This window comes from Natrix helvetica, assembly GCF_964273705.1.
Source record: "Natrix helvetica genome assembly, chromosome: 2".
NCBI classification, from domain to species: Eukaryota; Metazoa; Chordata; class Lepidosauria; order Squamata; family Natricidae; genus Natrix; species Natrix helvetica.
In genome coordinates, this window is record NC_138552.1 from 23,061,847 (window position 1) to 23,088,911 (window position 27,065).

Here is a 27,065-nt window from a genome sequence, read left to right on the forward strand (position 1 = left end):
GTATAAGTTATGCAGTAAGTACAAATATAAGCTTACTTCTTACTCTATGGTTATAACTCTCTTCTGGCTGGGGAATTCTGGGAACTGAAGACCAGAATTCCCCCCACAAAGGTGTGCAAACTTCCATTCCTGTCTAATCACCAAAAACAAACATCTTAAATTCATTTTTCCCTGTTTTATGCAAAAAAGAAAAATTCATAAGGGGCTTCCAGTCAGCAATAACTGTGGAGAAATTATCCCCTCACAAGTTACATTCCACTGAATGGCATTTCTTTCAAAAGAAAATCCTTTAGGCAGGTTGGAAAGTAAAGAAGCTGAAAATTCCAATTCAGCAAGCTGAAGGAATCTCAGATGTTTTCTATTTCTATTGGCACAATACACAGTAAACTACGCAACGGATTTTAGCTTAGCATGTTGTGCAAACGCAGGCCATATGGACAGTTAATGACTCAGGGTGTGGCAAAGCAAGAAAATGTGGTTGACTAAATCATGGATAACTGTATCTAGTGAACAAAGCCAAAATAGCCTTGCTTGAAATACACCCCCGAGTAGCTATTTCTAAATAAAAAAGCAGGATAACCATATGGTGCTTATAATATTTAGGCTGGGTAGTACAAGCAACACCGCTACAGGAAACTAAACATGAATTCACAATATCACACTGCTAAGCCAAGCGACCCAAACGTTTGGTTCACTTGACCGTAAGCGGTGTTAAAGCTGATGCTCCAAATCCCAAGCATACTCAGCAAATGTACTTCGGGGTAAGCCCTATTGAAATCAACGCACACTTTCTGGGGAGTCAATTAGAATTAGAAGAGTGCCCATTTTGGATGGTAATCAAAAAGCAACAACATTGTTTTAGATGTTTAATCTGGTACGCTGCAACGGGGCCTGCGCTTCCACCACATGTACTTGCGCAGCACGTACATGCATACCCACCGCCAACGCTCCAGCTGCTCGGCGGAGCATCTCACAGCCGTTGTACACCCTGTGTGTGTATGCAAATGCCCCAATCAGCTCAAATAGAGGTAAGGAGAGCAGGTGGGGGTTGGGCCCTCTGGAGCACCGTACTGGAACGGTACCTGGTGCTCCCAGCAGGCACCGGTACGCCCGTACCGGGGCATCCCTGTCGTATCCCACCACTGACTCATAGCCTCTCCAAACATTTTCACTGAACTGAATTATGTGACAAAAAAGGAAAAATATGGCTAGTAATAATATTCCTTGTATTCAATTACACGCAGTATATTGAAGCACATTTTTTTTTTGCCTAGCCCTGGCTAGCTCTTTGTCCTGGCCCCAACCAATTGTTCAAGATGCAAGTCCAGGCACATCTCTCAAATGCCCAGAATAGCCATAGGCTTCCAAAGTTGTGCATTGCTGCATTTCATGTCTATTAAGAGCTGCGGTGATGCAGTGGTTAGTATGCAGTATTGCAAGCTAATTCTAGCGATGCCAAGAGTTCGATCCTGACCGGCTCAAGATTGACTCATGCTTCCGTCCTTCAAAGGTCAGTAAAATGAGGACCCAGATTGTTGGAGGGAATATGCTGACTCTGTAAATCACTTGAAGAGGGCTGTATGTTCTGACCTAGGCTTCCCCAAAAAGCACAAAGCAGATTCTTGGTCCCGACAAAACCCCTTTTATTAAATGGATGTGAATTCCTTTCATTCACATTCAGCAAAGGCCTGGTAAACAGCCTTTCAAAGGTGAATTGCCCACAGACCTTATCTAGCTTGGAAAGCTGCCATGTAAATATTTTCCAAACGCAGTGCTGTGCAAGGAAAGACTTGGCACAGTCTTTAAGATTCAGGAACAGATCTTCACACTCCTGAAACGAATGAACAAACGAATTGTTTCCCGCAAAAGCCCATTCCCCTTTCGCTCCTCTTTTATTTCCTATGGGAGATGCCATTCAATGCCCACCTGTGGCTTTACTCCCAAGTCAACCCTGATCTCTTAGCTATTCTTTTCTTCTGGCAGCTCTGAGCTTGCACAACTGGGAACAGGCTCCAGCTGTTCTTCTGCCTCACTGCTGTCTAGCTCGGAAGGCAGCTGAGAACTGCCAGACGGCCTTGGCCCCATCTCTGCCTCTGATGCAGAGCCCACATCTGACTCTTTCCCAGCCTCCAGGACTGGCCCATGTTCCTCCCCAACCTCCTCACTGTTCGACTCTACTGCAAGGTCCTCTGGCCACTGGTGGACCACAACCAGTGGTGGGATTCAAATAATTTAACAACCGGTTCTCTGTCCTAATGATTTCTTCCAACAGCCAGTTCACCAAATTGCTCAGAAACCTAACAACCAGTTCTCCCGAAGGGGTGCGAACTGGCTGAATCCCACCACTGGCCACAACACTGTAAAGCACCATGAAGCGGTATATATACGTCTAAGTGCTCTTGCTATTAAACCTGAATCAGAGGAGCTGGATTGGATTCAAGGCATAAAGCATTTCCACTATGCATGTTCATACGTAACAAAGGGCAGTACACAACCATTGTGCGCTTTGTTTTATTATTTTGAAAGTTACATATAAAAGATCGGGCATACAGTATACAGCACAGTCATTTAGTCAGTTCACTTTTATTCCTTATTAGTGGGCAGAGGGAAACATTTGACAGATACAAGGCATGAAAGAGAAGGGCAAAAAAAAAAAAGAAACGTTCTACTGAAGGACAAAAGTACTATTATATTAGGTGTACAATCAGGAAGGGTCCCTGGATAAATTGGTGGACCAGACTAGAGGATAAACTCACATACTATATGCACCTTTCCCAAATCTCCAGATGATTTGGACGATAATAAGTTCAAATTTTTCTGCAAAGTATTCATTCCTATTTGTGCCCCTAGGACTGGTACTACCATCCAACTATGCTAAAAAGTCACTACAGTGTCCTGCTAATTATACTTTGTGTACAGATTGCTTCCTTTGAAGCTGCCTTCAAGTTACTCTATTGCAGGGGTGTCCAAAGTTGGCAACTTTAAGACTTGTGGACTTCAACTCCCAGAATTGGGAGGGGCTGGCTGGGGAATTCTGGGAGTTGAAGTCCACAAGTCTTAAAGTTGCCAAGTTTGGACACCCCTGCTCTATTGGTTTCATAATAATCTCTGGGTTCAGGTGAAACCTTTTTTGTACAAATTTATTAAATGTTAAATATAGAATGAGAAAAAAACTGATATAAACTAATATTTAAAAAAAGAAGAGGAAAAAAGAGTAAAGAAAGGTCAGAAGTGCTACATATTCTTAATAACTTTCAGCATCTCTTATGTTTCCCCCCTAAACAGTCTTCTCCTGCTGCAAAATGCCTGTTCCTCCTAAGAACACCAACTTGAAGGTGTGTGGACTTCAACTCCCAGAATTTTCCACCACCATGCTGGTTAGGGAATTCTGGGAGCTGAAGTCCATCCATCTTCAGGTTGCCCAAGGTTTAGAAGAACTGTCCCAGGGGAACAAATATCACTAGCTGCTCATTAGCCCATTAGGAGGCATTCAAAGCTTCCTACATCACATAGAAATTAAGTTCATCTCATCACCCAAAATCTTTGCTTAGATGTTGCTCCTTAATTTCTGTGTTTCAGATCAGAAAGGCTTCTTGGGATGGAAAAAAAAAGATCTACATCAGATTGCACTGGGAAATAGGCAGTGGTTATGGAAAACCAACCTGATTCCTTTGCACTGTCACATAAAAAGGCAGGGACCTATCTCATGGGAATGCTAATGACCTAGCCAAGCTTTAATGCTTCTGCAATCAGTGTTTAGGTAGGAAAGAAAGAAATGAGGAAAGAGGTTTTGACCTGGGAATTTTTTTTTATCTCTCAGAGCAAGCAAGAAAAGCAGATCCTATCTGCTATTATATGAAAACCTAAAGGAAAAAAAGTCAAATTCCAAATAGCACCTCGATTGATGTAATTAAGAATCTATGTGAACAATTAATTTTGGGTATTAGTGAATATGTGGAATCCACACATTAGATGTTATGAATATGTGCATCTGAATAAATAAGGTTGGTAAGAATAAGAAAGTTATTGTAACAGCATCACGACAAAGTTCCATTCAACAAAGCTTCTGTGCAGGATGGACAATTCATTGTACATTTTTATACAATTCAGGGCCGTAGTTATTTGGCAGTTAAATAAACAATTTTTGTGCCAAACCAATCCAAACGGATTGATAGATACTGCAGCCAGTATTATTTCTGCAAATTAAGCAATTTTTTCCCCAATTTATCTTGCACATTTTATCCTGCCAGACATTTAATTTCTAATGCATATATTCATGCTTTCAGCAAATAAGTGCTACTGGATAAGCCATCAGAAAGTGCTTATATGTTACACAAAACAGAATCCATGTATTACTGCAAATCATGGAAATCTAGACTTTTGGGGTTCTGACATCTCAACAAACAAATATATGCTCCAGTCATCTAAACTCATATTTCTATTTCACAGGATGAGTAACTGGAAGGTTTAAAAATGCTCACTGTATCAGAGAATATAAACAGCCCTCATGTTGCCCTTTTAGCAATGCAACCATGAAAATATAATGTCTAAATGTCCTAAGTTTTGGTGATTCACAAATTTTATGTAAACAACATGTGCCTGTTTGTGTTCAGATCTGTGTTCGTGTCTGTATAGTAGTGGTAGTACCATAGTAGCTAGTTTATAGGCACTCTAAAATTGCTTTTCTGCATATAAAAGTAACGTTAGCATAAAATGAGTCCTATACGGCCCTGGGCACATTCAGAGGCACTGAAAATGGCTGGATTATTCTGAAGTTGGTAACTATAACCTAACTGCAATTTTTATCTGTTTGGAAAAGCTTGTGCATATTTCTGCTTAAGAAGACAAGAGAATGATCATCTTAACTGAGTCATTTCCTCTGCTACTGTTTAATAACAGTCAAACCTGCAATACTATAATTAAAAATATCTAAGTACCAAATGAAATTTTAAATTTGGAAACTGTACTGTACTGTTGCATACAAGTAAATGTTTACAAGTTAGCTTGATGCTAACTATTTAAATAAAATCTGCTTTACAAAGATCTCTGAATAATGCATAAAAGCAAAAACAGACATTTGATTCCCCTTCCCTGGACGTATGGAAGAAAGGACCACTCTACATTTCAGGTTCAAATCTGCTTCATTGGCATGAGGTTTGGAGAAACCTGTTAAGAAAGGAGAGAGAAAAAATAAATTGACAGATAAATTACCAGAATTGCTGCAGCCTTCTGTAGTAGCTACTGATTACAACCAGTGACTATCACTCTCCAGTGTTTATAGTGGTGATAAGATGACTAACAAAATGCAATGTTGTTGTTTTTTTGTCTCTGATAGAAACCTGAATCTCAACTTCAACTTTCCAGAAAAGAGAAGGAGAGGAGAAACAAGAATAGATTATGGTATCATGAACCAGGAAGCCCTGAACTCTGGTTTGGAGATTTGGGAGACACTTTTGAACAAAGCCTTGTGCTGTAGTCACTTGCTTTTTCATTATCTAAGAATACTGATGGGACCAAAACAACTTGGAAATAAATATTATGTGGATTGGAGTACTAAAAATAACTTAGAACCCTCATACAAATAGAGGGGGGGGGATCTTGCTTTTTCAGGTATATGAACTGGCAAAATAAACATGTGTTATGGGAGACAATGCAAGTATTGTGAATGCTTAGGTCTAATTCTACCTTCTAAATCTATGGGTCCGGAATTTGGTCCCTCTAAACCAGTGTTTCTCAAACTTGGCGACTTTAAGTCCTGTGGACTTCAACTCCCAGAATTCCCCAGCCAGCTATGCTGGCTGGGGGATTCTGGGAGTTGAAGTCCACAGGACTTAAAGTCGCCAAGTTTGAGAAACACTGCTCTAAACTAAACCCTTATGTGGACTTTAACACCCTGAATTCCCCAGCCAAAAAAGACACTGCAGAGTTGAAGTGCCTTTAATCTGGAGGACGCTCAAGTTGGGATGTGTGTGCTAATTTAGACAAACAGACAGCTTTTGCATTTGCACAGCTCCATTTTTTCCAATACCCCATTGTATCATAAGGGACTATAGTTTGATATCAGCTATTGCAAATTGAGGATGGAGCAAGTTTTAGGTAAGCTGTCAGTAGCCTGAAATCATTTACCATAACAACAATGAGCAGTTTTATTGGAATGTTGTGAACATTCAAGAAGCACTGTGCAAATTCTATTTTTCGTGTGAAAAAGGCTTCAAGAATGAAGACAAGAGCAATTGCCTAAAATAGCAATGTTGAATAAAATAATTAAAAATAAAGCCCTTGCTTGCTTCTTTTAAAGGATGGGTCAGTGCTAATTTTTGGCAGCAAGGCAGGGGAGAAAGAGCCCCATATCTCTCATATGCTCCTTTAGAGAGCCCCATAGATTCTTGAGTGCTTTCTGATTTCAACCAGGTCTGGATTGCATACCATGTCTGGTGTGAGTACAGTCTCACACTCAAATTTTCATTCTACTACTACTGATTTGGATGTGCAATGTAATTCCCAAAGGTAAAACAGACCCAGCAAGACTTTACATTTTCTCTTTCTATTTCTGGTTTGCCCTAACACTAAAGCTGTCATGTCACAAATCACTTTCAACTCTTAAAAAGAAGGGATCACCTGTCTTTAAGCAAAAATGATTGGTGCCTACACAACAACAACGTAATCAGGACATGAGAAATGTTAGGTGCTGGAGGCAATAAAAGTTCTAGACCATATTGATGTCTCTTCATGCATTTCAGCAGAATGGAACAGAAATAAATGTATACCTGGATTGACTCAGTGATGCACAACTGTCTCCGTGCGCTGAAGGAAACCAAAAGCTTCCAACAGCTTTCCTCAACTTTGTGCCCTCCAATTATTTAGCAGGAAAGTTCTGGGACTTGATCCAACACATCTGGAGAATACTAGATTGAGGAAGTTAATCCATGTATAGATTGGTTTCTCTTCTCTTCCATTAAAATCCCACTGAGTTCAGTGGGACTTAAAATACACAAGCTTGAATAGCAAGTGTGTGGGCAAACTTCTCTTGTCTTCTCTCAGTGGTAATCTGGCAAAGACCACATGGTCTGAGCAATCAACAGGGCTTCAGCCAACACTGGTGTCATTATTTGTCACACCCTTTTTTTTCTTTTTCTGACACTTTGTCTCCCCACTCCTACCCATAAACAGTAGGCATCAGGTTGAGACAAGGAGCTTGTAAGGGAGAGGGAGAGGTTTGATTGATCTCTTCCAATGGATGAGTAGGCAGAAAGACTGAAATTAGGCCAAAGTCACAGGCAGCTTTGTCTACTCTTTCCAGATCTTTCTAGCTGTGATGGAATGTGCACCTGCAGAAGTGAGGGAGAGTTTTGATCTTGTGTTTTCTTTCTACAAGTCATCTATATATATAAATCTGTGTGTGTGTGTGTGTGTGTGTGTGTGTGTGTGTAAGTTCCAGCGTAACTCTGGAATGGCTCAAACAATTTCAGCCAAACTTGGTACACAGATGACTTACTCTCTGGAAAAAAATACTCTGGGGGGTAAGACACCCCTAATACCCCTCAGTGTGTGTGTGTGTGTGTGTGTGTGTGTGTGTGTGTGTGTGTGTGTGTGTGTTCCAGCATAACTCTGGAAAACCTGGGCCACTGAAATGAAAATGAATAAATTATATTTATAGCGTCAAATCACAGTACTTTTGACAGTGATAGTGTACCTTTTGTATTCAGGTTCTGTTAAGATACAGCCTGTTGTGCCTTAAAATGGCTTCAACTGTACAGCACAGTGGAGTTGCCATGGTAACGGCTTCACAGTACTCCACAAGGGGGCTCCTTCTGGTAAGGGGGATTGGTTCTTACAAAAAACAAGGGGGCTCTCTCTGGTAAGGGGGATTTGTTCTGGGCAATGCTGGGTTAGCAGCTAATTTCCTTTAAAAATTGATACTATCCAAGGCTACCCAAAGCTGTAAGCTTTTAAATGTCAATAATGTGTTCTACCAAGCCATCATTTTTTTTCAGATTCAAGGTAACTACCCTAGAATCTCAAGATACTGTAAATTTAATAGGTTAGAAAGTTATGATTTTAGTTTGGCAAGATTCTTTCCATTAGGTGTAAGCAAATAAAGGACGGAACTCGACTGGATTGATGGGTTTCGGTATGTTTAAACTAATCCAGTTTAAGACCACTGATTCCATTGTTTCCACATTTAATTTTCAAGAGCATAAATGAGTGTTATGGCTTTTGCCATGTTCTGTGTTTTCCTGCAGAATGTAATTTAGAGATTTCAGCATATTAGTGCAATTTAGAAAACAATGATTCCTTCTTGTTTGTAAGAATGCATGGCAAGATCTCAAGGCCACCGCTAAGATATTGCTCTCCACAAAAGCACACAATTAATAAATACATTGTTACATAAAACCTTTAAAATGTGGATAGTTCTAAAGCTATGCTTTTCAATTGATGGCTTGATGAACATATTATTGACATTTAAAGGCTTATAGCCTTGGGTAACATCGATTTTTAAAGGAATATGACTTGTAGGTAGAAAACACAGGATCAAAACGGGTTAACTTTCAGGAAGTCATTAAGGTCAAGACCTCTCCTGTTTTGTACAGTATATTCTATTTTCCAGGGCGCTGCTCTGGAGAATCCAAAGAAGGGGTTAAACACAGCCAATCTGCCCAGAACTGAATTGAAACTTTAAGCCATGCCTCTGGTGCCGACTCTCCTCAGATTTTTTCAATTCAGCTAGCCCAGTAGACACGCTTTAAGATTTTCTCCAGTTCTAAGATTGATTCCTTGGACTCTCCAGAGGAAGAATAATTTTTTAAAACAGTATGTTTAAGGATTTTTAGAGCAGGCTGGTGAGTTTTAAAATTAAGTTTGTTCTTTTCCCCTTTTTAATTGGTTTTTTTTCTCACCCTTTCGGCTCTCCTGGAGTCCAGGGCTTTGCTCTGGCTCCTAGAAGCCGCAGGCAGCTGTTGGGGGAAGCGCGTGGGTCGGAGTGCCGACGCCAGCGCTGTTGGGGCACCCCTACTGGGGGCCGATTCCCACTGGAAGCCCTCCGTTGCAATTTGTGCTTCTAGCAAGTCAAATTGCTGCGTGGGCTTCCAGGGCAGCCATTTTGGCTTCTTCCCTCTTCAAATTTGGCGCGCAAAGCCCCGGTGAGTTCCGGTCGCCATTTTGGATTGCGCAACCTTCCGGCTTTACTTTTAAAAGTTTTTTGCCGCAGCTGCCTGGTGCCTGGCTCTTTGCAGGAGCCGCGTGGAGTCAGACTTGGCCGGTGTGACCGGCGACCTGGGCCCCAATCCAAGCAAGGGATAGCGGCGTGGGATCGTGGCCTGCTGGGTTGCCTCCTTTACTCTCCTGCAGGCACTGGGAGCGAATTCTGCTCGCGCCTAAGAAATTCCAAGCTACTTCAGGCCTTGCAGTTTCTCTGTCTCCTCAGGAGCATCGTGCTGCGGTGGGCTTTCTGGAGGTGGTGAGTGGTGGTTTCCCATCCCCCTACTGCCCCAACCAGTGATTGTTACCATGGCAGATCAGGTCCCTGAGACTTCTGAGGGTGTCTCTTCCAGAGCCCCTGTAAGACAGGCCGGGAAAGCTGCCAGGGAGGCCATTAGAGGGAGTAAGCCTTACTCCAGGCATGGCCCCAAGCAGGGCTCAGGCCTAGACAAAGATGCATTAAGGCGACAGAAGGCCTTAGAAAAACAGTTTTCCAAAGCCCAACAGCAGGCCCAATCTTCCCTTTCGGTGTCTCCTGGGGAGCCCTCCAGGGAAATTCCTCCAGCCCAGGGAGGCCCCATTTCTGATAGTGAAGAGGAAGGGGATTCCCTGGCCATGGCAACTTCTCCAGGCCATTCCATGGCTGATCAGGCTGATCTCTTTGCCTGTCCCTCTGATATGGAGGAGGGACCAGCTCCAATGGGGCCCTTAGCCCCTCAACAGCCGATCCCCGGGCCCACTCAAAGGGTTCGCCCCATTGAGGCCCAAGGGCCTAACCTATCCACTGAAATGCAGGAAATAATTAACAGGGCCATTTCCCAGGGCATTGATTCAGGCATGCGAAAAGGTGGCAAGCGCACTCGCAAGACCCACCATTTGCAACCCCAGGAGGATTCCAGAGAGATGGCTCCTAGCCTTCCACCTCCGTCCCTGCATTCTTCAGTGGCCTCCGATGAATCAGACTGGGAGGAAGAAGAGGAATTTCTTCCTAGGCAGGAAACTGAATTCTCTGGGGATGAGGCAAGCCCCGCCAAAAAGCCGGCCTTTTCAGGCTTATTTAATTTGGATAATTTCAAAACCATTTTAGATAAGGCTAAGATCTCAACTCACATGGGGTCCACCCCCCCCCCCAGCTCAGGTGGTTGTAGACCCTGATGATCTATCTGGGGATCTCTTTGAGGAACCCATTTCGGTCCAGGAAATAGTTCCTGTACCCAAGATGTTCCTCAATTTAGTTCAAAGACAGTGGGCGCAGCCAGCTACCATGGCTACCCCCAGCAGCCATGACAAGAAGCGATATATGGTGGATGCCAGCCTGGAGGAGCTGCTCAAGCTCCCTCCTATCGATCCCCCTGTAGCGGCTCTTACCTCCTCTTCTGTGCTCCCTCCTGACCTGTTGGAGGGGCTCAAGGCTGAGGACAAGAGAACCGAAACTGCTTGTCACAAGACCCATCAGGCAGCTGCATGGGCCATTAAGTCCTCCGCTTCAGCCTCCTTTTTCTCCAGGGCGGCTCTCCTGTGGCTGAGGCAGTTGTTGAGGAAGATACCTGCCAAGGACGTTAAAGTCAGGCAGGATATCAATAAAATCATGGCAGCCACAGATTACACTGCTGATGCCACTCTGAATGCTGCTAAGTTTGCCTCGCGTGCCCTAGCGTCTAATGTTACTTCCAGACGCCTCCTGTGGCTTAGGCACTGGAATGTGGATATGCGCTCCAAATGGAAGCTTGTTACTGCCCCCTTTAAAGGGGACAAGCTGTTTGGTGAGGTCCTTGATCCAGTCCTTGTGGAAAACAAGGACAAAAAGAAAGTGATGCCATCAGTCACGAAAAAGCCTGATCGTAAAGGTCCTGGCTCTTACAGGAGGGAGGCCTTTCGGAACAATGAGCCCTCCACCAGCTCCGTCCCCTATCATCAGGCGTATCCCCAGCAGGGTGAGCGGTCTCAGGACCGTCAGTCCTTTCGAGACAGAGGTCGCCAGCAGCCCTTCTCCAAGCGGCCATTTCGGGGGGGCTCCGGCTCCCGACCCTTTAGGAGGTATAAATGACCATCACAGGTCAGCTCACATAGGAGGGCGGTTGCAGTTGTTCCACGCCAAATGGGAGCAGACCACGTCGGACCAGTGGGTTCTTCAAACGGTCCGCATGGGTCTCACTTTAGAATTCTGGTCCCCCCCTCCCCGCCACTTCATCCGGTGTCCAGTTCCCTCAGGGTTAGTCAAAAGATCCCTCATGGAACAGGAGATAAGGCACCTCAAGGAGATCAGGGCCATAGAACCTGTCCCAGCAGGCCAGGAAGGAAGAGGGTTTTACTCCATCCTGTTTCTGGTCCCCAAAAACTCAGGAGGGTGGAGGGGGATATTAGATCTAAAGAGGTTCAATCACCACGTGACATATCGCAGGTTCAAGATGCAGTCCCTCCAGTCCATCTTGGGGGCATCAGGCCAGGCGATATACTAACGTCCATAGACCTCAAAGAGGCCTACCTCCACATCCCTATCCGCAAAGCCCACCGCAAGTTCCTGAGGTTCTCTTACGCGGGCCTCCATTACCTCCGGGACCACGGGTTCACCATCAACCTGGAAAAAAGTCATCTCGTTCCCATGACCAGACTGAAGCATCTAGGGGCCGTCATCGACACCACCTCGGGCATGGTATCCCTGTCCCCGGAAAGGGTGGCCAGCCTTCGGGAGATGGTCGTTCAGGTGCAGCAGTCACGTCTAGTCAAGGTGGTTCAGCTCTCACAGCTCCTCGGCAAGATGATCTCGTGCCTGTCAATCGTGCCTTGGGCGAGACTTCACTCCCGTCCCCTTCAGTGGCTCCTGCTTCCATATCAAAGAACAAACGAAAGCAGCTCAACAAGACTGATTCCAGTTCCAGCAGAGGTACGTCGCTCTCTAAGTGGTGGTTGTCTCCGGCCCTGTTAAAGGGGTCGCCATTCAAGGAGCCAGTCAGGCTCACCATCACAACGGATGCCAGCCTGTTCGGTTGGGGGGGGCCACTGCCACAACCAGCTCGCACAGGGCAGGTGGTCCCCTTCCGAAGCCGCTCACAGCATCAACTGGCTGGAGCTGAGGGCAGTCAGGCTTGCGCTGAAGCGCTTCCAGAGCACCGTTCAGGGCCACCACGTGCGCATCATGACAGACAATGTCGCCACCAAGGGGCACATCAATCGACAGGGGGGAACGCGCTCCAGATCCCTGATGAAGGAGGCGGAGCTCTTGGGTCGATGGGCGGAGAGGTATCTCCTTTCTCTTCAGGCGGAGCACATCTCGGGCACGAGCAACACCCAGGCGGACTGGCTGAGCAGATCCACAGTCGACCACTCGGAGTGGCGTCTACATCCGCTGCTGTTCCAGCAACTGTCCCAGAGGTTCGGCCTCCCGCTGGTGGACCTGTTCGCCACCGCGGCCAACGCGCATCTTCCGCGGTTCTTCACAAGGTTCCACGACCCGAGGGCGGAAGGAGTCAACGTGCTGCACGGCCCGTGGCCGAAAGGTCTGCTTTACGCTTTTCCCCCGCTACCTCTTCTTCCCAGAGTCATCAGGAAGATCCTAGCAGAGGAGGCGGAGGTGCTGCGGGTAGCACCGTACTGGCCCAGGAGAACCTGGTTTGCAGACTTGGTGAGTCTTTCGATCACACCACCGTGGCGGATTCCTCCACAGGACATCTCTCTCAGCCAGGGGGCCCTTCAACATCCAGAACCCCAGTGGCTGCAGCTGGCCGTCTGGCACTTGAGAGGGATCTCCTAAGCAGAGGCAAGTTGTCAGACAAGGTGATTGGCACCATCCAAGCGTCACGACGGCAGTCCACGACGCGCATCTACGACGCCACTTGGAAATCCTTCGCCAGCTGGTGCACGGCTCATGGTACGTCTGCGCCCCTTGCTTCGGTTCCTGTCATCCTGGACTTCCTGCAGGAAGATTTGGACAAGGGCCTGGCACCTAACACCCTGAGGCACCAGGCGGCAGCCCTGTCAACCATCCTCTCAGTTGAGGGCTACGCATCTCTTGGCCGGAATCCGACCATCCGCAGTTTCCTCAGGGGAGCGACCAACCTGAGACCCCCAGTGGTCCACAGATACCCATCTTGGGATCTCAATGTAGTGTGCGGTCCCTCATCGGGCCCCCGTTTGAGCCCATTAAGACGGCCAGTCTCAGACACCTCACATTCAAGACGGTTTTTCTGGTCGCTATCACGTCTGCTCGTCGCATATCGGAACTGGCTGCCTGTCAGTCAGAGAGGACTTGTGTCTCATTCGTAACGACAGAGTAATCCTGAGGCTGGACCCTTCCTTCAGTCCGAAGGTCAATTCCGGGTTTCATCGGGCGCAGGAGGTGGTCCTTCCGGATTTTTGTCCGCATCCTCGGCACCCGAGGGAAAAGCGCTGGCACATGCTGGATGTGCGCAGGACTATTCGCAGATACATCAAGCGCACGGCCAGTTTTCGGAAATCCGAATCTCTATTCGTCTCCTTTCAACCAGCTTCTCAAGGCAAGAAGGTCTCTTCATCTACCATCGGCGGATGGCTGCGAGCCTGCATTGCGCTTGCCCACGTTTTACAGTCCGTTCCTGTGCCTCGCAATATCACAGCACATTCGACTAGAAGCGCCGCCACCACAGCTGCCTGGTCTACACAGGCACCGATTGAAGAGATCTGCAAGGCGGCCACCTGGACTTCTCTGTCTCCATTTGTCCGAAATTACAAACTGGACAGTTTTGCATCGGCGAAAGGGGCCTTTGGGAGGCGTGTTCTTCAGGGCATCCATACCAGCGGAGCGACCCTGATGGCTGAGCCTTCCCGCCCTAGTGACAGTTAGCTTGGGCATGTCCCTTCTTTGGACTCTCCAGAGCAGCGCCCTGGAAAATGACCACTGTCTTACCTGAAGGGTCCTTTTCAGGGCGCTGCAACGGAGAGTCCACCCCTCCCTGGGGTCTATTCTCCGCTGGTGTTTGTGAAGTCACAGTGTTGTTTGTTGTTTCTGTTATTGTTGTTGGACTATTTTTGACTTGTTCCATATTAGACTTCCAGTTGAAGTTTCAGCGCGCAACTGTTCCACGTCTTCATTGAATAAATCTGAGGAGAGTCGGCACCAGAGGCGTGGCTTAAAGTTTCAATTCAGTTCTGGGCAGATTGGCTGTGTTTAACCCCTTCTTTGGACTCTCCGTTGCAGCGCCCTGAAAAGGACCCTTCAGGTAAGACAATGGTCATTCGCCTGTAAGTTTATAGATGCAGGCCAAGAAGCTTTTCTGTCTTGGAGGCCACATCTGAAGTTTGGGATTTTAGTTGCTGTGCCCTCTGTTTACAAAATAGTGTCAAAAAGTGGGGGTGCCAATCCATGTTGCTACCCAGGTCATTCTTCTACTTTTATGTATTTTATGTGTTTTAAATACCGTATTTTTGGGAGTATAAGATGCACCAAGATTTTGAAGAGGCAAATTAAAAAAAAAAGTTTTTGCACTCTGCAGACCTCCCCAAAACGAGCCGTTTTTCCCAAAAACGGGCCTGTTTCCCCCCCCCCAAAAAAGGGCATGAATAGCCTTTCGGAGGCTTGTAGAGTGCTCCTGGGTGCTTGGGGGGGGGGGGAATTGAGCAAAAAACAGTCTGTTTTTCACTCATTTCTGCCCTCCCCAGCCCCCAGGAGCACTCTGAAAACCTCCGAAAGGCTATGCACGGCCATTTTGGTGAAGGGGCGTTGTTTCTGGAGGCAAAATATGCTGTATTCAATGTATAAGACGCACCCAAATTTTCACCCTCTTTTTTGAGGGAAAAAAGTGCATTTTATACTCCAAAAATGTGGTTTGTTTATATTCCTATAATGGTCAGTTACTCTAATCTTCTTTCACAGCATCTTATGAATGTAATCAAAAACATGCAAGCATAAGACCACATTGTACAGAAACATTATAATATTGCCAGAAGATGGGCTCATTCTAAGTCAAGCCAATGAACCATCTTTTTTAAGAAACTGAAATAGACAAATTACTTTCTTCCCCTTAGTCTGGACAAGTTGTACCACACCTGGCCTTTAAAAAAACAGCCATGTACTATTATCAACTGTTAACTTTTTGTCATTCACGTTTGAAAGGCCACAGCTTGCATTGCACTAGGCCAGGGATGTCAAACTCAAGGCCCGCAGGCCGGATACAGCCCACGAAGAGCTTAAATCTGGCCCACTAGGGCCGACCTGGAAATAATAAAGGACCAGCCCACGGTGACTCTGCAAATGAAAACGGAGCTCCATTTTTGCTGGCAGAGGGTTGCAGGAGGCCGTTGCAGCCGAAAACGGAGGTTGGGAGTCTGTTTTTGCTGGCAGAGCACTTGGGCTGCCACAGGCACCCCCGACACGAGTGATGTTGAGCTGGCCATGCCCACCCCAGCCCCCCTGAAGTCAAACACAACCCTGATGCAGCCTTCAATGAAATGGAGTTTGATTCCCCTGCACTAGATCAAGAGTAAAGGATTAAGAAAATCCTGTCTTCGTTAACAATTTATTTCTCCTCTATATTTAACTAGTTAAAGACTTACAGTAAAGTCAGCACCAGTGCATTTTTTAATCTCATCTACAGACTCGCCATCCCAGATTTCAATCAGTGTCAGTCCTTTTTTCTTATCGACATCAAAAACAGCCTAAAGGATTGAAAAAAGTGATAGAGTTAAGTATCTGAAAGAAATTACATTATATTTAAGATCATTGTATGTAAAAACCAGGAGAATAGAAGGAAGTGCTAAACCCAGTTATTTCTTTGACAGGCTGGTTTTTAATCTGTCAAGAGCTTTTTTGCACAACTCTCAAGACATCCTTTCTCACCAACAATTTGTAATGATACAGGCCTGGCAACAGCGAGATGATAACAGATTGCTATCATACGGTATGAGAAAAGAATATTATAGTCCCTTCCTTGAAACCTGTTGATAAATGAAAGGTTTGCTTCAGCAGAACAGTCTAATATTTTCCCAGAAAACTGGAGCCAGGTAGGGGAAAAAGCTCTTTAGAAAAATGGAAGATCACACAAAAATAAATAGATCTCAAAGAGTCCCCATTGAACCAGTCAGGAATCCGTATTCTCTAGCCAAGAGCCCACAGATGGTCTGGGATTATACTTCTGAGCCAGCAGAGCCAAAATCTGCCAGGTCGAGGAATCAAACCATAAATAATTAGGCACCCTGGAGCAATAACCTGCTAGCCTGAATGACAGCTCCAGTTGAAAAGACTAATTCTCCTTCTCGGTAAGCTTACATGGTGAAGGCAGACATGAGTTGGAAAGAAAAAAAAATGAAGAAATTATTATTTTAAATATATATTTATATATATTAATTCTAATCTTCAGGCTGTTTCCCTTTATTAGTTGAACTGAAAATAATACAGAGCAAAAAATGCAGGCATTGGGGCCTTGTTTTCTGAGACCAAGATAAAAATGGTCATTTGAACAAAACAATATCTGAATATTATTATTCAAGGGCTTACATTGGGCAATTTATTTCATGCTCTGACTTGCAGGTTTGTTATGAAGATAACAAAGCTCCCCTCTCCCAAGTTCTTCAGTTTGCCGTGTTTCCCCGAAAATAAGACAGGGTCTTATTTTCTTTTGACCCCCCCCCCCCGAAATAAGAACTTGGCCTTATTTTTGGGGTGGTCTTATTATTTTTGAGGTGCAGAAGGCCCCTTAACCTCGGCCTGCAGATCAGCTGATCCAGAGAGGGCCGGAAGTTCCATCTCTGTTTCTGGCACACTCTTGCCAGCCCTAGCATCACTGGGCCTGCCAGCTCTTTTTGCAGCCATCACTAAGAGAAAGGGCTCAGTAACTAGGGTTTGTGGGAGCGGCCCCCACGAGGCCGTTCCACACAGATCACAGGTGCATGTAGGGTGTGTGGGGCATGTCCCCCCCCCCTTCCCCGACCAGGAAATGGCAGGGACCCACTGTTCATGCATTTCAATATTTTAGGGGAGGGCTTATTTTCAGGAAAATAGTATGTGAGAAAGGAAATAAGCTAAAAGTAACCAAACCAAGTACTTTACCTTTTCTGTTATGATGCGATCCACACACTGTTTCCCAGTAATCGGCAAAGTGCACTTTTCCAGTATTTTGTGGGCATTACCCTGCAACCGAACAGAGATTTCACTAAATTTCATTAAATCGTCATCATTCAAGTATCCTACTTGCTTCAAAATCAGAAGCATGTTACTTTTCCATTGCTACAAATACAGTACAACTCTTCAGTTAATCTTGAAGTTTTCATGGAGGATTTGGGAATAGTCTAGGCAGATGAAGACTGCAGCCAAGAAATTAAAAGACGCTTGCTCCTGGGGAAGAAAGCTATGGCAAATCTAGACAGCATACTAAAAAGCAGACACATCACCTGCCAACAAAAGTGCATATAGTCAAGGCTATGGTTTTCCCAGTTGCAATGTATGGCCGGGAAAGTTGAACCATAAGGAAGGCTGAGCACCAAAGAATTGAGGACGTTGAACTATGGTGCTGGAGAAGATTCCCACGAGTCCCTTGGACTGCAAGGCAATCAAACCGGTCAGTCCTAGAGGAGATCAACCCTGACTGCTCTTTAGAAGCCCAGATCCTGAAACTCAAATACTTTGGCTACCTAATTAGAAGGAAGGACTCACTGGAGATGAGCCTAATGCTGGGAAAGATTGAGGGCAAAAGAAGAAGGGAACGACAGAGAATGAAATGGCTGGATGGAGTCATTGAAGCAGTCAGCATGAGCTTAAATGGACTCTAGAGGATGGTAGAAGACAGGAAGGCCTGGAGGAACATTGTCCATAGAGTTGCAATGGGTCGGACACGACTTTACAACTAACAACAACAACAGTATAGTCTAAGCTCAATTTTGTTGTAAATTAGGGCCTGCTCACAGAATGTTTTGTAAAATCTGACTAATCCTTGCATTTCCTGTCCTCATTCCTGCTAATTTCCACTGTGTCGTTAATAGGTTTTAATGAATTAAATTCAGTTTTCTGTAGCCTGGCCTTTTTCAGCTATACTAGGGTGCACATACAACACATCTGAACCATGCTATGCTGGAAAAGGCCAACCTACTTCCTTCTATGCAAGCTATGTCCATGCATTCAGGAGCTTACCAAGGTTATCTTGAGAATATGGAATAGAATGAATCCTAGATCATGCCAATTAAGGGGATCCTTTCTTTTATGTCATCCCATTTGAGAATGCAACTTCTCAGTAATTGAACATTGGGCTCATAAGATAACTCTTCCATAACAACTGCAATTTCGGGCATCAAAACCTCTGGGGACTCGGAAAGCACCAACAGTGTTTTAAAGTTAGTTAGCAACTTTGCCTATCTTCTAAAGTCTTTAGTTGGCCATTAACAGATGATAGATCAACAGGGGTTTTTTCAGAGTTAAACTAATCTGTAACTATGGCAGCACATTTTCCAGGGTCCCGATATACCTGTCGTTCATAGCCCAGATCTTGGTTTTGACTCTTTTACTGAGTGCCCAAACTAGGAGGTATCTCATTGTCCTAAAGCCGTGATAGCGAACCTATGGCACAAGCGCCACCGCTGGCACGCGGAGCCATATTTGCTGGTACACCAGCCATCAGCTCTGGTGTGCATGTGCATGCCAGCCAGCCAGCTGATTTTCGGCCCTCCAGAGGGCAGGGGGAGGCCTTATTTGCCCTCCCCAGGCTTCAGGAAAGCCTCCGGAGGCTGGGGAGGGCAAAAAACAGGCCAACCAGAAGTTCTTTCCCAACTTCCGGTTGGCTCATTGGGGCTGTTTTTTGCCTTCCCCAGGTTTCAATAAAACCTCTGGAGTCTGGGGATGGGTCGTGCACAGGTGGACGGGGAGGATTGATTTGGTGTGGGCACGCATGCGTGTGCAATAGCGTGCGCGCACACAATTCCACAATTGGATGCAATTCCATGCCATAAGAAAAAGATTTGCCATCACTGTCCTAAAACATGTCAGTAATATTTCTCTTTGGAGACTCATCCAAAGTTGCATCATAAGCATCATGTTAATTATCTGACCTATGTTATGTTGTGCCCATTGATGTTACTGACACATTCTGAGGCTTGATGTTCAGGTGTGCATTACAAAAATACCCTGATTTTTTTTAAATAATCACATAACCACAGCTCCAGTTTATAACAAGAACACTGAATATTTTACTTTTCTAGTATTATTTTACTACTTAGATAAGTAAGCTACATTTTGTCATCTGAAATACATAAGGTTTCTGTTTAATACAATGATATGACTACATTATATTCCTCTACCAAGGAACAGGCAACACATGAAGGTGTAAAATGATGTCTTGGGTACTATTTTTCACTTCATTCAAATAATATAAATAGATCTGCAAAGTTCCATGAAAATGTTGGTGCTTTAAAGAAGTAGATTTACTACCAATACATAATCAATGACTTCCAGATTTAACTTCATCTTCCACCATGAAATTCTGAATGACAAATCTATCTAGAAGTACTTCAAAGCTGGAATTTGTTTTCATACAGCAGAACAAAATAGTTATTACATTATATATGACTGCATTAATAGGTGGAAGATTCTCAAGTATTACATGTACTTATATACAGTATTTATATTATCTACTTACAGTACCTATAAATAGTATTTATATTACGCTATCATTACAGACCCAACTTTATTTATCTTACATCAAGGTCATATAGTGGAAGATCCTTGTCTATAAAAGGGTAGCAGAAGACCAGGGATCAAATGTTTCCCTGTAACATCTTCCAGCTTGAATAGCTTGTTGCCTTTTTGGCATGCTTCTTTCCCACAGTTCTGCTTCTCAATTGCTATTATTATTGAATTTTTATTTAAACTGATCCCAGCAAGCATGTGGTTTATACCATGAATGTCATGTGAAGGTATCATGTAAATAGTCAGATGTTAATAGTGATTGATATAGCTCTAAATTTAAAATGAGAAAAAGAAACAATGCCTTCTCACTGCCAACACTTTTAATCTGTTTGCTGGTTGCCTGAAAAAGTTTCATACTTTTACTAGTAACTGCTCAGCTTTAGGTGAACTTAGTTGATAGTTCTCCACTTCTGCTTTCCAATTTAATTGGTCATTTGGATTAAGTATTCTAAGAAGCAACCTGAAAATACTTTGCAAGCTTTAATCAGTGATCATTGTGTAGAATTTTGCAGCAATGCTAACTTTTCTTTATAGCTGTGTATATCACCTCTTTTTTAATTTAAGCTCTTTGAAACATTCTTTGTTATGTCCTTTTCTTTTCTTTTCTTTTTACTACAGAAAGCAATTACTCCATTGTAATCCATTCTAATGTAAAAAGGGATGTCCACAGTGTAATTAAGAAAAGTCAAGAAGATATCCACCATAGTATAACCAAAACTCTGCTTTTTTAATGTGAAAAGGCACCCGGAGTTGCCTTGAACCACAAGATGAATGGCATATACTGTAACATAAGTAAGTAAGTAAGTAAGTAAGTAAGTAAGTAAGTAAGTAAGTAAGTAAATAAATAATAAATAAATAAATAAATAAATAAATAAATAAATAAATAAATAAATAAATGCAAGCAAAGGTCAAATTAAAGATGATGGTCATGACCATACAACCAGCCCTTGTACATACATTGACACAAGAGATGAGGTTTCCTCTCCATGATTGCAAACAGAATTTTAACGAATATTGTTTTTACCTTTGCTGAGTGTTCCATAGTCACTACTACTTTAGTTCTTGAGCTGGACACCAGATCCATGGCACCTCCCATTCCTTTCACCATCTTTCCCTAGAAGAAAGAAAGAAAGAAAGAAAGAAAGAAAGAAAGAAAGAAAGAAAGGAAGGAAGGAAGGAAGGAAGGAAGGAAGGAAGGAAGGAAGGAAGGAAGGAAAGGAGGGAGAGAGGGAGGAAGGAATTAAAATACAAATATCTCAAAGTTTTTGTTATTTAAGGTTAATTCCTGCAAATATTAAGAGCTCCCTTTGTCTCGATCCATCCTCCATTACCAAGGGAAATGGATCACTAATAAGACACATTTCAATATACTTATAAGTAAGCTCAATATGCAAAAGACAAACTTTCTATTATCTTAAAGCAGATATAATTTCACATTTGATATACATAATCCAAGATTTGCTTGTTTGCTTGAAGGCTCAGTGTATCTGCCAATTTATAGCAGCAGTACAGTCAAGATGTCAGATCAGAAATGTCATTGATTTTAAATAAAAAGAGACAAGTTCACATTAATCCTGTTTGTTGCTGATTTGAAGAACATAGACATTTCACGTTAAGCTGATTTTTTGTTATGCTTACATTTTATTGCTGGATTCCAGGTTTTCATATTATTATGATGCTAGTATCACCCCAACATATTCTTCATATAATTAATTTTTTCTTTTATTCCTGAGTTCCATCCTGTGGATGCTTAAAATCAATTCTGGGTGTTCAAATGTAAGAGGTGGGAAGGGGAATGCACCAGGAGGGGGGGATTTGCTGATTAAAAGAGAGAGGAAGAGTGAAAGAACACTTTTCAGTGTGTACCAGTACTCAAAAGGTGTTAAGCAAGATTTATTTATATTTTCCTTCCCAGGAAGAAAATCAAAATAACTATCAAAAAAAAGAAGAAGAAGGCCTTGGCAATATGTTATTTTTGTATGCCTAGAGACCATTAATCAAGCACTAGCACCTCTTCTAAAGAGGCTGAAAGCAAATATGTTCCAAACAGAAAATTCTCTTTAAAATTTGAAGAATGTCAATAACCAATGGGCAAATGCTGTAGCTTGAGCTAAAATAGGAGTTGGAAATAGCAACTTTGTTAACGTTAGGGTTCTCTCAAAGCATTATAAAGTCAAATATCGAGAGATGAGAATAATGTTTTGAAGGCGGCTTTAAAAAGCAAACAGATCAAAAGGTTCAAAACCACGTACTGCAAGAGTGATAATATAAAATTTTGCCAAGGAAAAGCAGTTCTCAAAAGCAAGCATATCATAGCCGTCATTTTCCAAACCAGAAGAGCAAATAAAAGTAAGAAGTGACATTTCCATATATTCACATAATCCCTAAAGAATGTTTGCCACATTTCTTTTCTTTTGGATTCACTGATTAATAGCCTCAGAGTATCTGTTGTTGGTTTGGTAGTTTACTTACGTTGCTGCATTATACCATCATCACTGCATTATATCATCAACATCACTCTTTCTGTTATTAATATTAAAAGGGTCCATAGGAAGATGTCATCTATCACCTTGTCTCTCTATCACCTCTAAATATTTTGCTCTTAAAGTAGGATGTTTAATAGCATAGGGCTAGTCTAACATTAAAAGGTAAAGGTTCCCCTCATACATACTGTAAGTGCTAATCGTGCCCGACTCTAGGGGGCAGTGCTCATCTACGTTTCAAAGCCAAAAAGCCAGCGCTGTCCGAAGATGTCTCTGTAGTCATGTGGCCGGCATGATAAAAGCCAAAGGTGCACAGAATGTTGTCACCTTCCGACCAAAGGTGGTTCCTATTTTTTTACTAGCATTTTTACATGCTTTTGAACTGCTAGGTTGGCAGAAGCTGGGACAAGTAACAGGAGCTCACTCCGTTACGTGGCGCTAGGGATTCAAACCGCCAAACTGCTGATCTTTCTGATCGACAAGCTCAGCATCTTAGCCACTGAGTCACCACATCCCATATCTAACATTACCAAATGTAATTCCCATCTCCCCGGGAAGCTAGGAGAATGATAGAGAGGCAACCTCATTTATTTGTTTTCTGGTAAATCAGGGATGCGTTATTGGAGATATCACTCCAGCAGTGACGTGCAGTCAGGGGAGGCACAGCCTCACCACTGTCATCATGAAAATAAAAAAAATGTAAAGGGAAAATGGTGAGACCTGAGGTCAGACTGAGCTAGTTGCTGCCTGAGCCTTCCTCACTGTGGATGACTGCTTAACTGTTTAAAAAAGCCTCTAAAAAACGCCCTCTACTATGAGGCAGGAGAACTGCGTGCCGCTCCTACATCAGGATTTTTTAGGCATTTAACCCTTAAGTTAAGCAAGGGTTAAAAGCCTAAAAATTCCTGACGTAGGGGAGGCATGCAGTTCTCCTGCCTCATAGTAGAGGGCGCTCGTTTGGGTGTGGCTTCTTCAGAGGACCCGAGGCAAGAGCAGAGTTGAAATCCTCTCTGAAACAGCTGGAAAATGTATCTGTGGGTCGGAGGGAGGGGGAGGAAATCAAACTTCATCCTCCTGGTGTGGGGCTTTGGGCAAAGGCTGGAGGGAAGGACTCTGGCTCGCTTGTGCCCTCCCTTGCAGGCAGAGCCACGTTGCCTTTTCAAACCTGTAATCAGTGAAGCTGGGCTGGATCCTTCTGGGGCTGGGGGAAAGTGGGTGTGCTCCAGTATGGCTCTTTGACTGGCTTCCTGCCTCCCCCTCACACAATTTGTTTGTGTGTGTGTTTGTTTGAGAGAGAGAGAGTGAGATAGAGGGAAGGGGGTAGGAGAGATAGTCCAATCCAACTTCTGTGTGTGTGTGTTTGAGAGAGGGGGGAGGGAGGAAGAGAGGGAGGAAGGAGGGGAAGGGAGAAGAAAAGAAAAAGAAAGAAGTAAACTTCTTTCGCAAAGGAGAAAAACAAATGCTGTCGCTTTAAATCGGAACTGAGCATGCCTGGCTGTGGAATTCTGGGAGTTGAAGTCCACAAGCCTAAAAAAATTGCTGCCTCACCAGCCATAAACCTCACCGCACATCACTGCACTCCAGCAGCCATCTTGGAAGTTCACAGCATGAACTCAAAATTCTGAATCTGTTCAATAGCCCCAAACTTTTAGTTAGATGGACTGGACTTCAGTATGATAGACCCCTTTCTATTAATTAATTATTATATTATAGATAATCCTCAACTTGCCTCTTGTTCAAAGTTACAACTAATCATCCCAAAATGTACTTACAACTTGGTTTTGAAGTTCTGCATCTCGGCCTGCATTTATGGTTATTTGCAGCATTCCATGATCATTTGACCGTGATTTATGTTTTTTACCTAAAACTAGCATTTACTTCTAGTTTGGGGCAGAAACACTCCATAGTGAACAATGCGCTTGCTTAATGACCACGGCTTGTGCTTAACAACCGCTGGAAAAAAGGTCATAAAATTGGGTTGGTCACGTGGATGGTCTGCTTTATGACCGTCATGACATATGGGGCAGCTCCATTATGCCTATGACATAAATGGGCATCTCCGTTATGGTCTTTAATTGAGGACTACCTCAACTAACAGCCGGAGCAATATTTCACCTAATGTTACACAGCTAAGGAAACGTTTACACAGGGGCGGGATTCAGCCGGTTCAAGAGAACCGTTAGTTCCACCAATCAGTTCACCCCACCCACACGCCCCTGCGTTTGTCTGCCCTATATTTCTTTTGTTTGAAGCTCAGTTGATAGGCGTGGCAGAGCGGATTGCCGCGCCTCAGCTGTTTTACTCACTGCAGTAGAAGGTAAGTTTTTAAATGTACTGCGCACGTGCGGAGTGCGCGTTTGGTGCACACACGCACAAAGTGCACACTCAGAGAACTGGTTGTTACACAGTTTGAATCCCACCACTGCGTTTACATAAACATTATGGAAAGGAAATCCATGTGTAAAAGTGCAATATTAAAAGAGATTAAAGAGACCGAATGACTTCAGGCAAAGAAAGTTCTGCAACCTGCAAAGTTCTGGGTTGAGGGGGAAGAGTGCTATATGAGATTTTTCTAAAGTTTTGACATCCAGTAAGACCTAGTCAGTATGCCCTAGAACAGGGATCAGCAAACTGCGGCTCTGGAGGGTTTCATTTTTTGCCTGATGTGTCTCATTGTTCTTTCAATTAGTTTTGTGGTATGTATTTCTGTTACTATTCTTGCTAGTCACTCAGGGCTATTTGATTAACATTAGCGGGGGGGGGGGGGGGGAGAGAGACACAAACAAATTTCTCTTGAGGCATGGATAATTAGGCTGTGTCCATGCAGGTGCGCAGACTTCTTTTTAAATGCCTTACTTGACTAGGAGCTGTTTATATCATATTCGAAGACCAGCCTTGCTGATTCTAGAAATTAATCCAACCCTGGAAATTACTACATCTCCTGGAATGCTCATTGCTTTTGTAGGCTTCATGTAGCTACTGCAGATGTCTTTTTTCTGGTATCTGTTGTTATGCTCAGTTCTTTCTCTAGTAGTTTGTTCATTTAATCAATTTATTAGCCCCCTCGATCACTGGCATAGCTATAGGCAGCACACACAAGTTAAAGATACATAAACCAGCAGAAGTGTCCCGCCAACAATACCATAAAAACAGTCACTGAGCAGGATTCCAGATCATTCTGCTCTAGGCCTGCTGGGAAAGTAATGCCTTTGTGGTCCTTATGAAAACCAGCAGAGAAGGGGCCATCTGGGCTGTTGGGGAAAAATGCCCTTCTCCACACAGAGCTGCCACTGAGAACCTAACATTCTTTAACCCATTGGTTCTAGGGCAGGGGTTGGCAAACTTAAACACTCAAAGAGCCATTTGGACCCGTTTCCCACAGAAAAGAAAACATTGGGAGCCACAAAGGTCCTAACCGGAAGCTCCCTGTTCAATTCTGGAGCTGACCGGAAGTTCAGTTCCCCCCACCATAGAGCCTCCTTCTAGCGCGGCCTACTTTTTCCTCTATCTGTCATAACTGAAAGCCCTATTAATTGTGAAGACAACTGGAAAACCCTCCCCTTGCCATAGTCTTCTCCTGGAGCACTGTGCTCCCCCCCCCCCCCGGAAGCTCCTCTCAAAATTGTGGCGCCGAGCGGTGACGGAGCTGCAGCAGAGGGAGGAAAGAGCCACATGCGGCTCCATCACAAAGGCAAAAACATATAGCAGACCCCCCACCTCCTTGCCCTTAGAATTGAGAGAAGAGTCAGGGATTTTAAGGCCTTCGGTGTTGGAATCATCTGAACCTCAGGAGAGAGGCCGTTCCACAGGGCAGGTGCTTGTGAAAGGAAGGCCTGTCTCCTTGGTCCCAAGAGATGACAGCATTTAACAAAAGGGACCTAGCACTTGTTCATCCTGCCCACTCTGATGGTACGGGTGCAAATCATCAGGGAGACCTGGTCCCTCAAGTATCCTGGCCCTGTGTCGTGTACAATTCAGCACCTTGAATTGCTCTTAGAACCTTACTAGAAGTGACTTGCGTGCAAGTGACATAACAGTGGTGTTACAGGGCCATAATGTGGGTGCACCCAAAACTTTCTACACCAACATATTCCGGAGAAGTTGCAGTTTCCAAATGCTCTTCAAGACCAGCCAATGTAGACTTGCGTTGTAATAGATTATGGGAAGTGATTAAGGCATGAGTAACTATGAGCCTCCCAATCCAGGAAAAGGTACATCTGGCCCAAAAATGGATTTGTTGCAAAGATCTCCTTGGCCACAACTGTCACTTGCTTATTAAGCTGTGAATCCGAGAAGATGCCCAGTCTGTGAAATAATTTTGTCTGAGGGAGTTATACCCTATCCAGAACTAATAATGGAAGATCACCAGATCCAGACGCCCTAAAACCCACAGTTACCCAGTCCTTTGTCCATCAAAATGATGACAAGCCTGTGACCCGTGAAAGATGTAATCTATGGAATATATGAACCTTCCATCTGCAACATCTAGTTTATGTTTGGCCTTCCTTTCACCATCCTGCCTACACTTGCTTTCAATTGGCTATTTAAATATGTGACTGTGTAAGAACTGAGTCGGTAAGAAAATAATATTTATCATCATTTTGCCTTAACAAGAAGCTTATTCTATACCATCTGTTTCACTTATGCTTCTGGCTTGATTTTAAAAATTTATTAATAAAGATCACATGAAAAGATGGCAAACATAAATGCACAGTCTCAAATCTTTCTTTAATTCACTT

The 27,065-nt window shown here is 43.9% G+C and overlaps 1 protein-coding gene across 1 annotated transcript in view; it reads right to left on the bottom strand.

Moving 5' to 3' along the window:
* Window positions 1–2,497: 2,497 nt before the first annotated feature.
* OXCT1 (3-oxoacid CoA-transferase 1) overlaps window positions 2,498–27,065 on the bottom strand; it is a 94,822-nt gene continuing 70,254 nt past the window's right edge. Inside the window, exons 14-17 of the mRNA XM_081940092.1 lie at window positions 20,868–20,957; window positions 17,219–17,299; window positions 15,727–15,828; window positions 2,498–5,166 (exon numbers count right to left, since the gene is read on the bottom strand). Of these exons, the coding sequence (XP_081796218.1) occupies window positions 5,131–5,166; window positions 15,727–15,828; window positions 17,219–17,299; window positions 20,868–20,957 (309 nt within the window). The 3' untranslated portion in view covers window positions 2,498–5,130. The remainder of the gene's footprint in view (window positions 5,167–15,726; window positions 15,829–17,218; window positions 17,300–20,867; window positions 20,958–27,065) is intronic.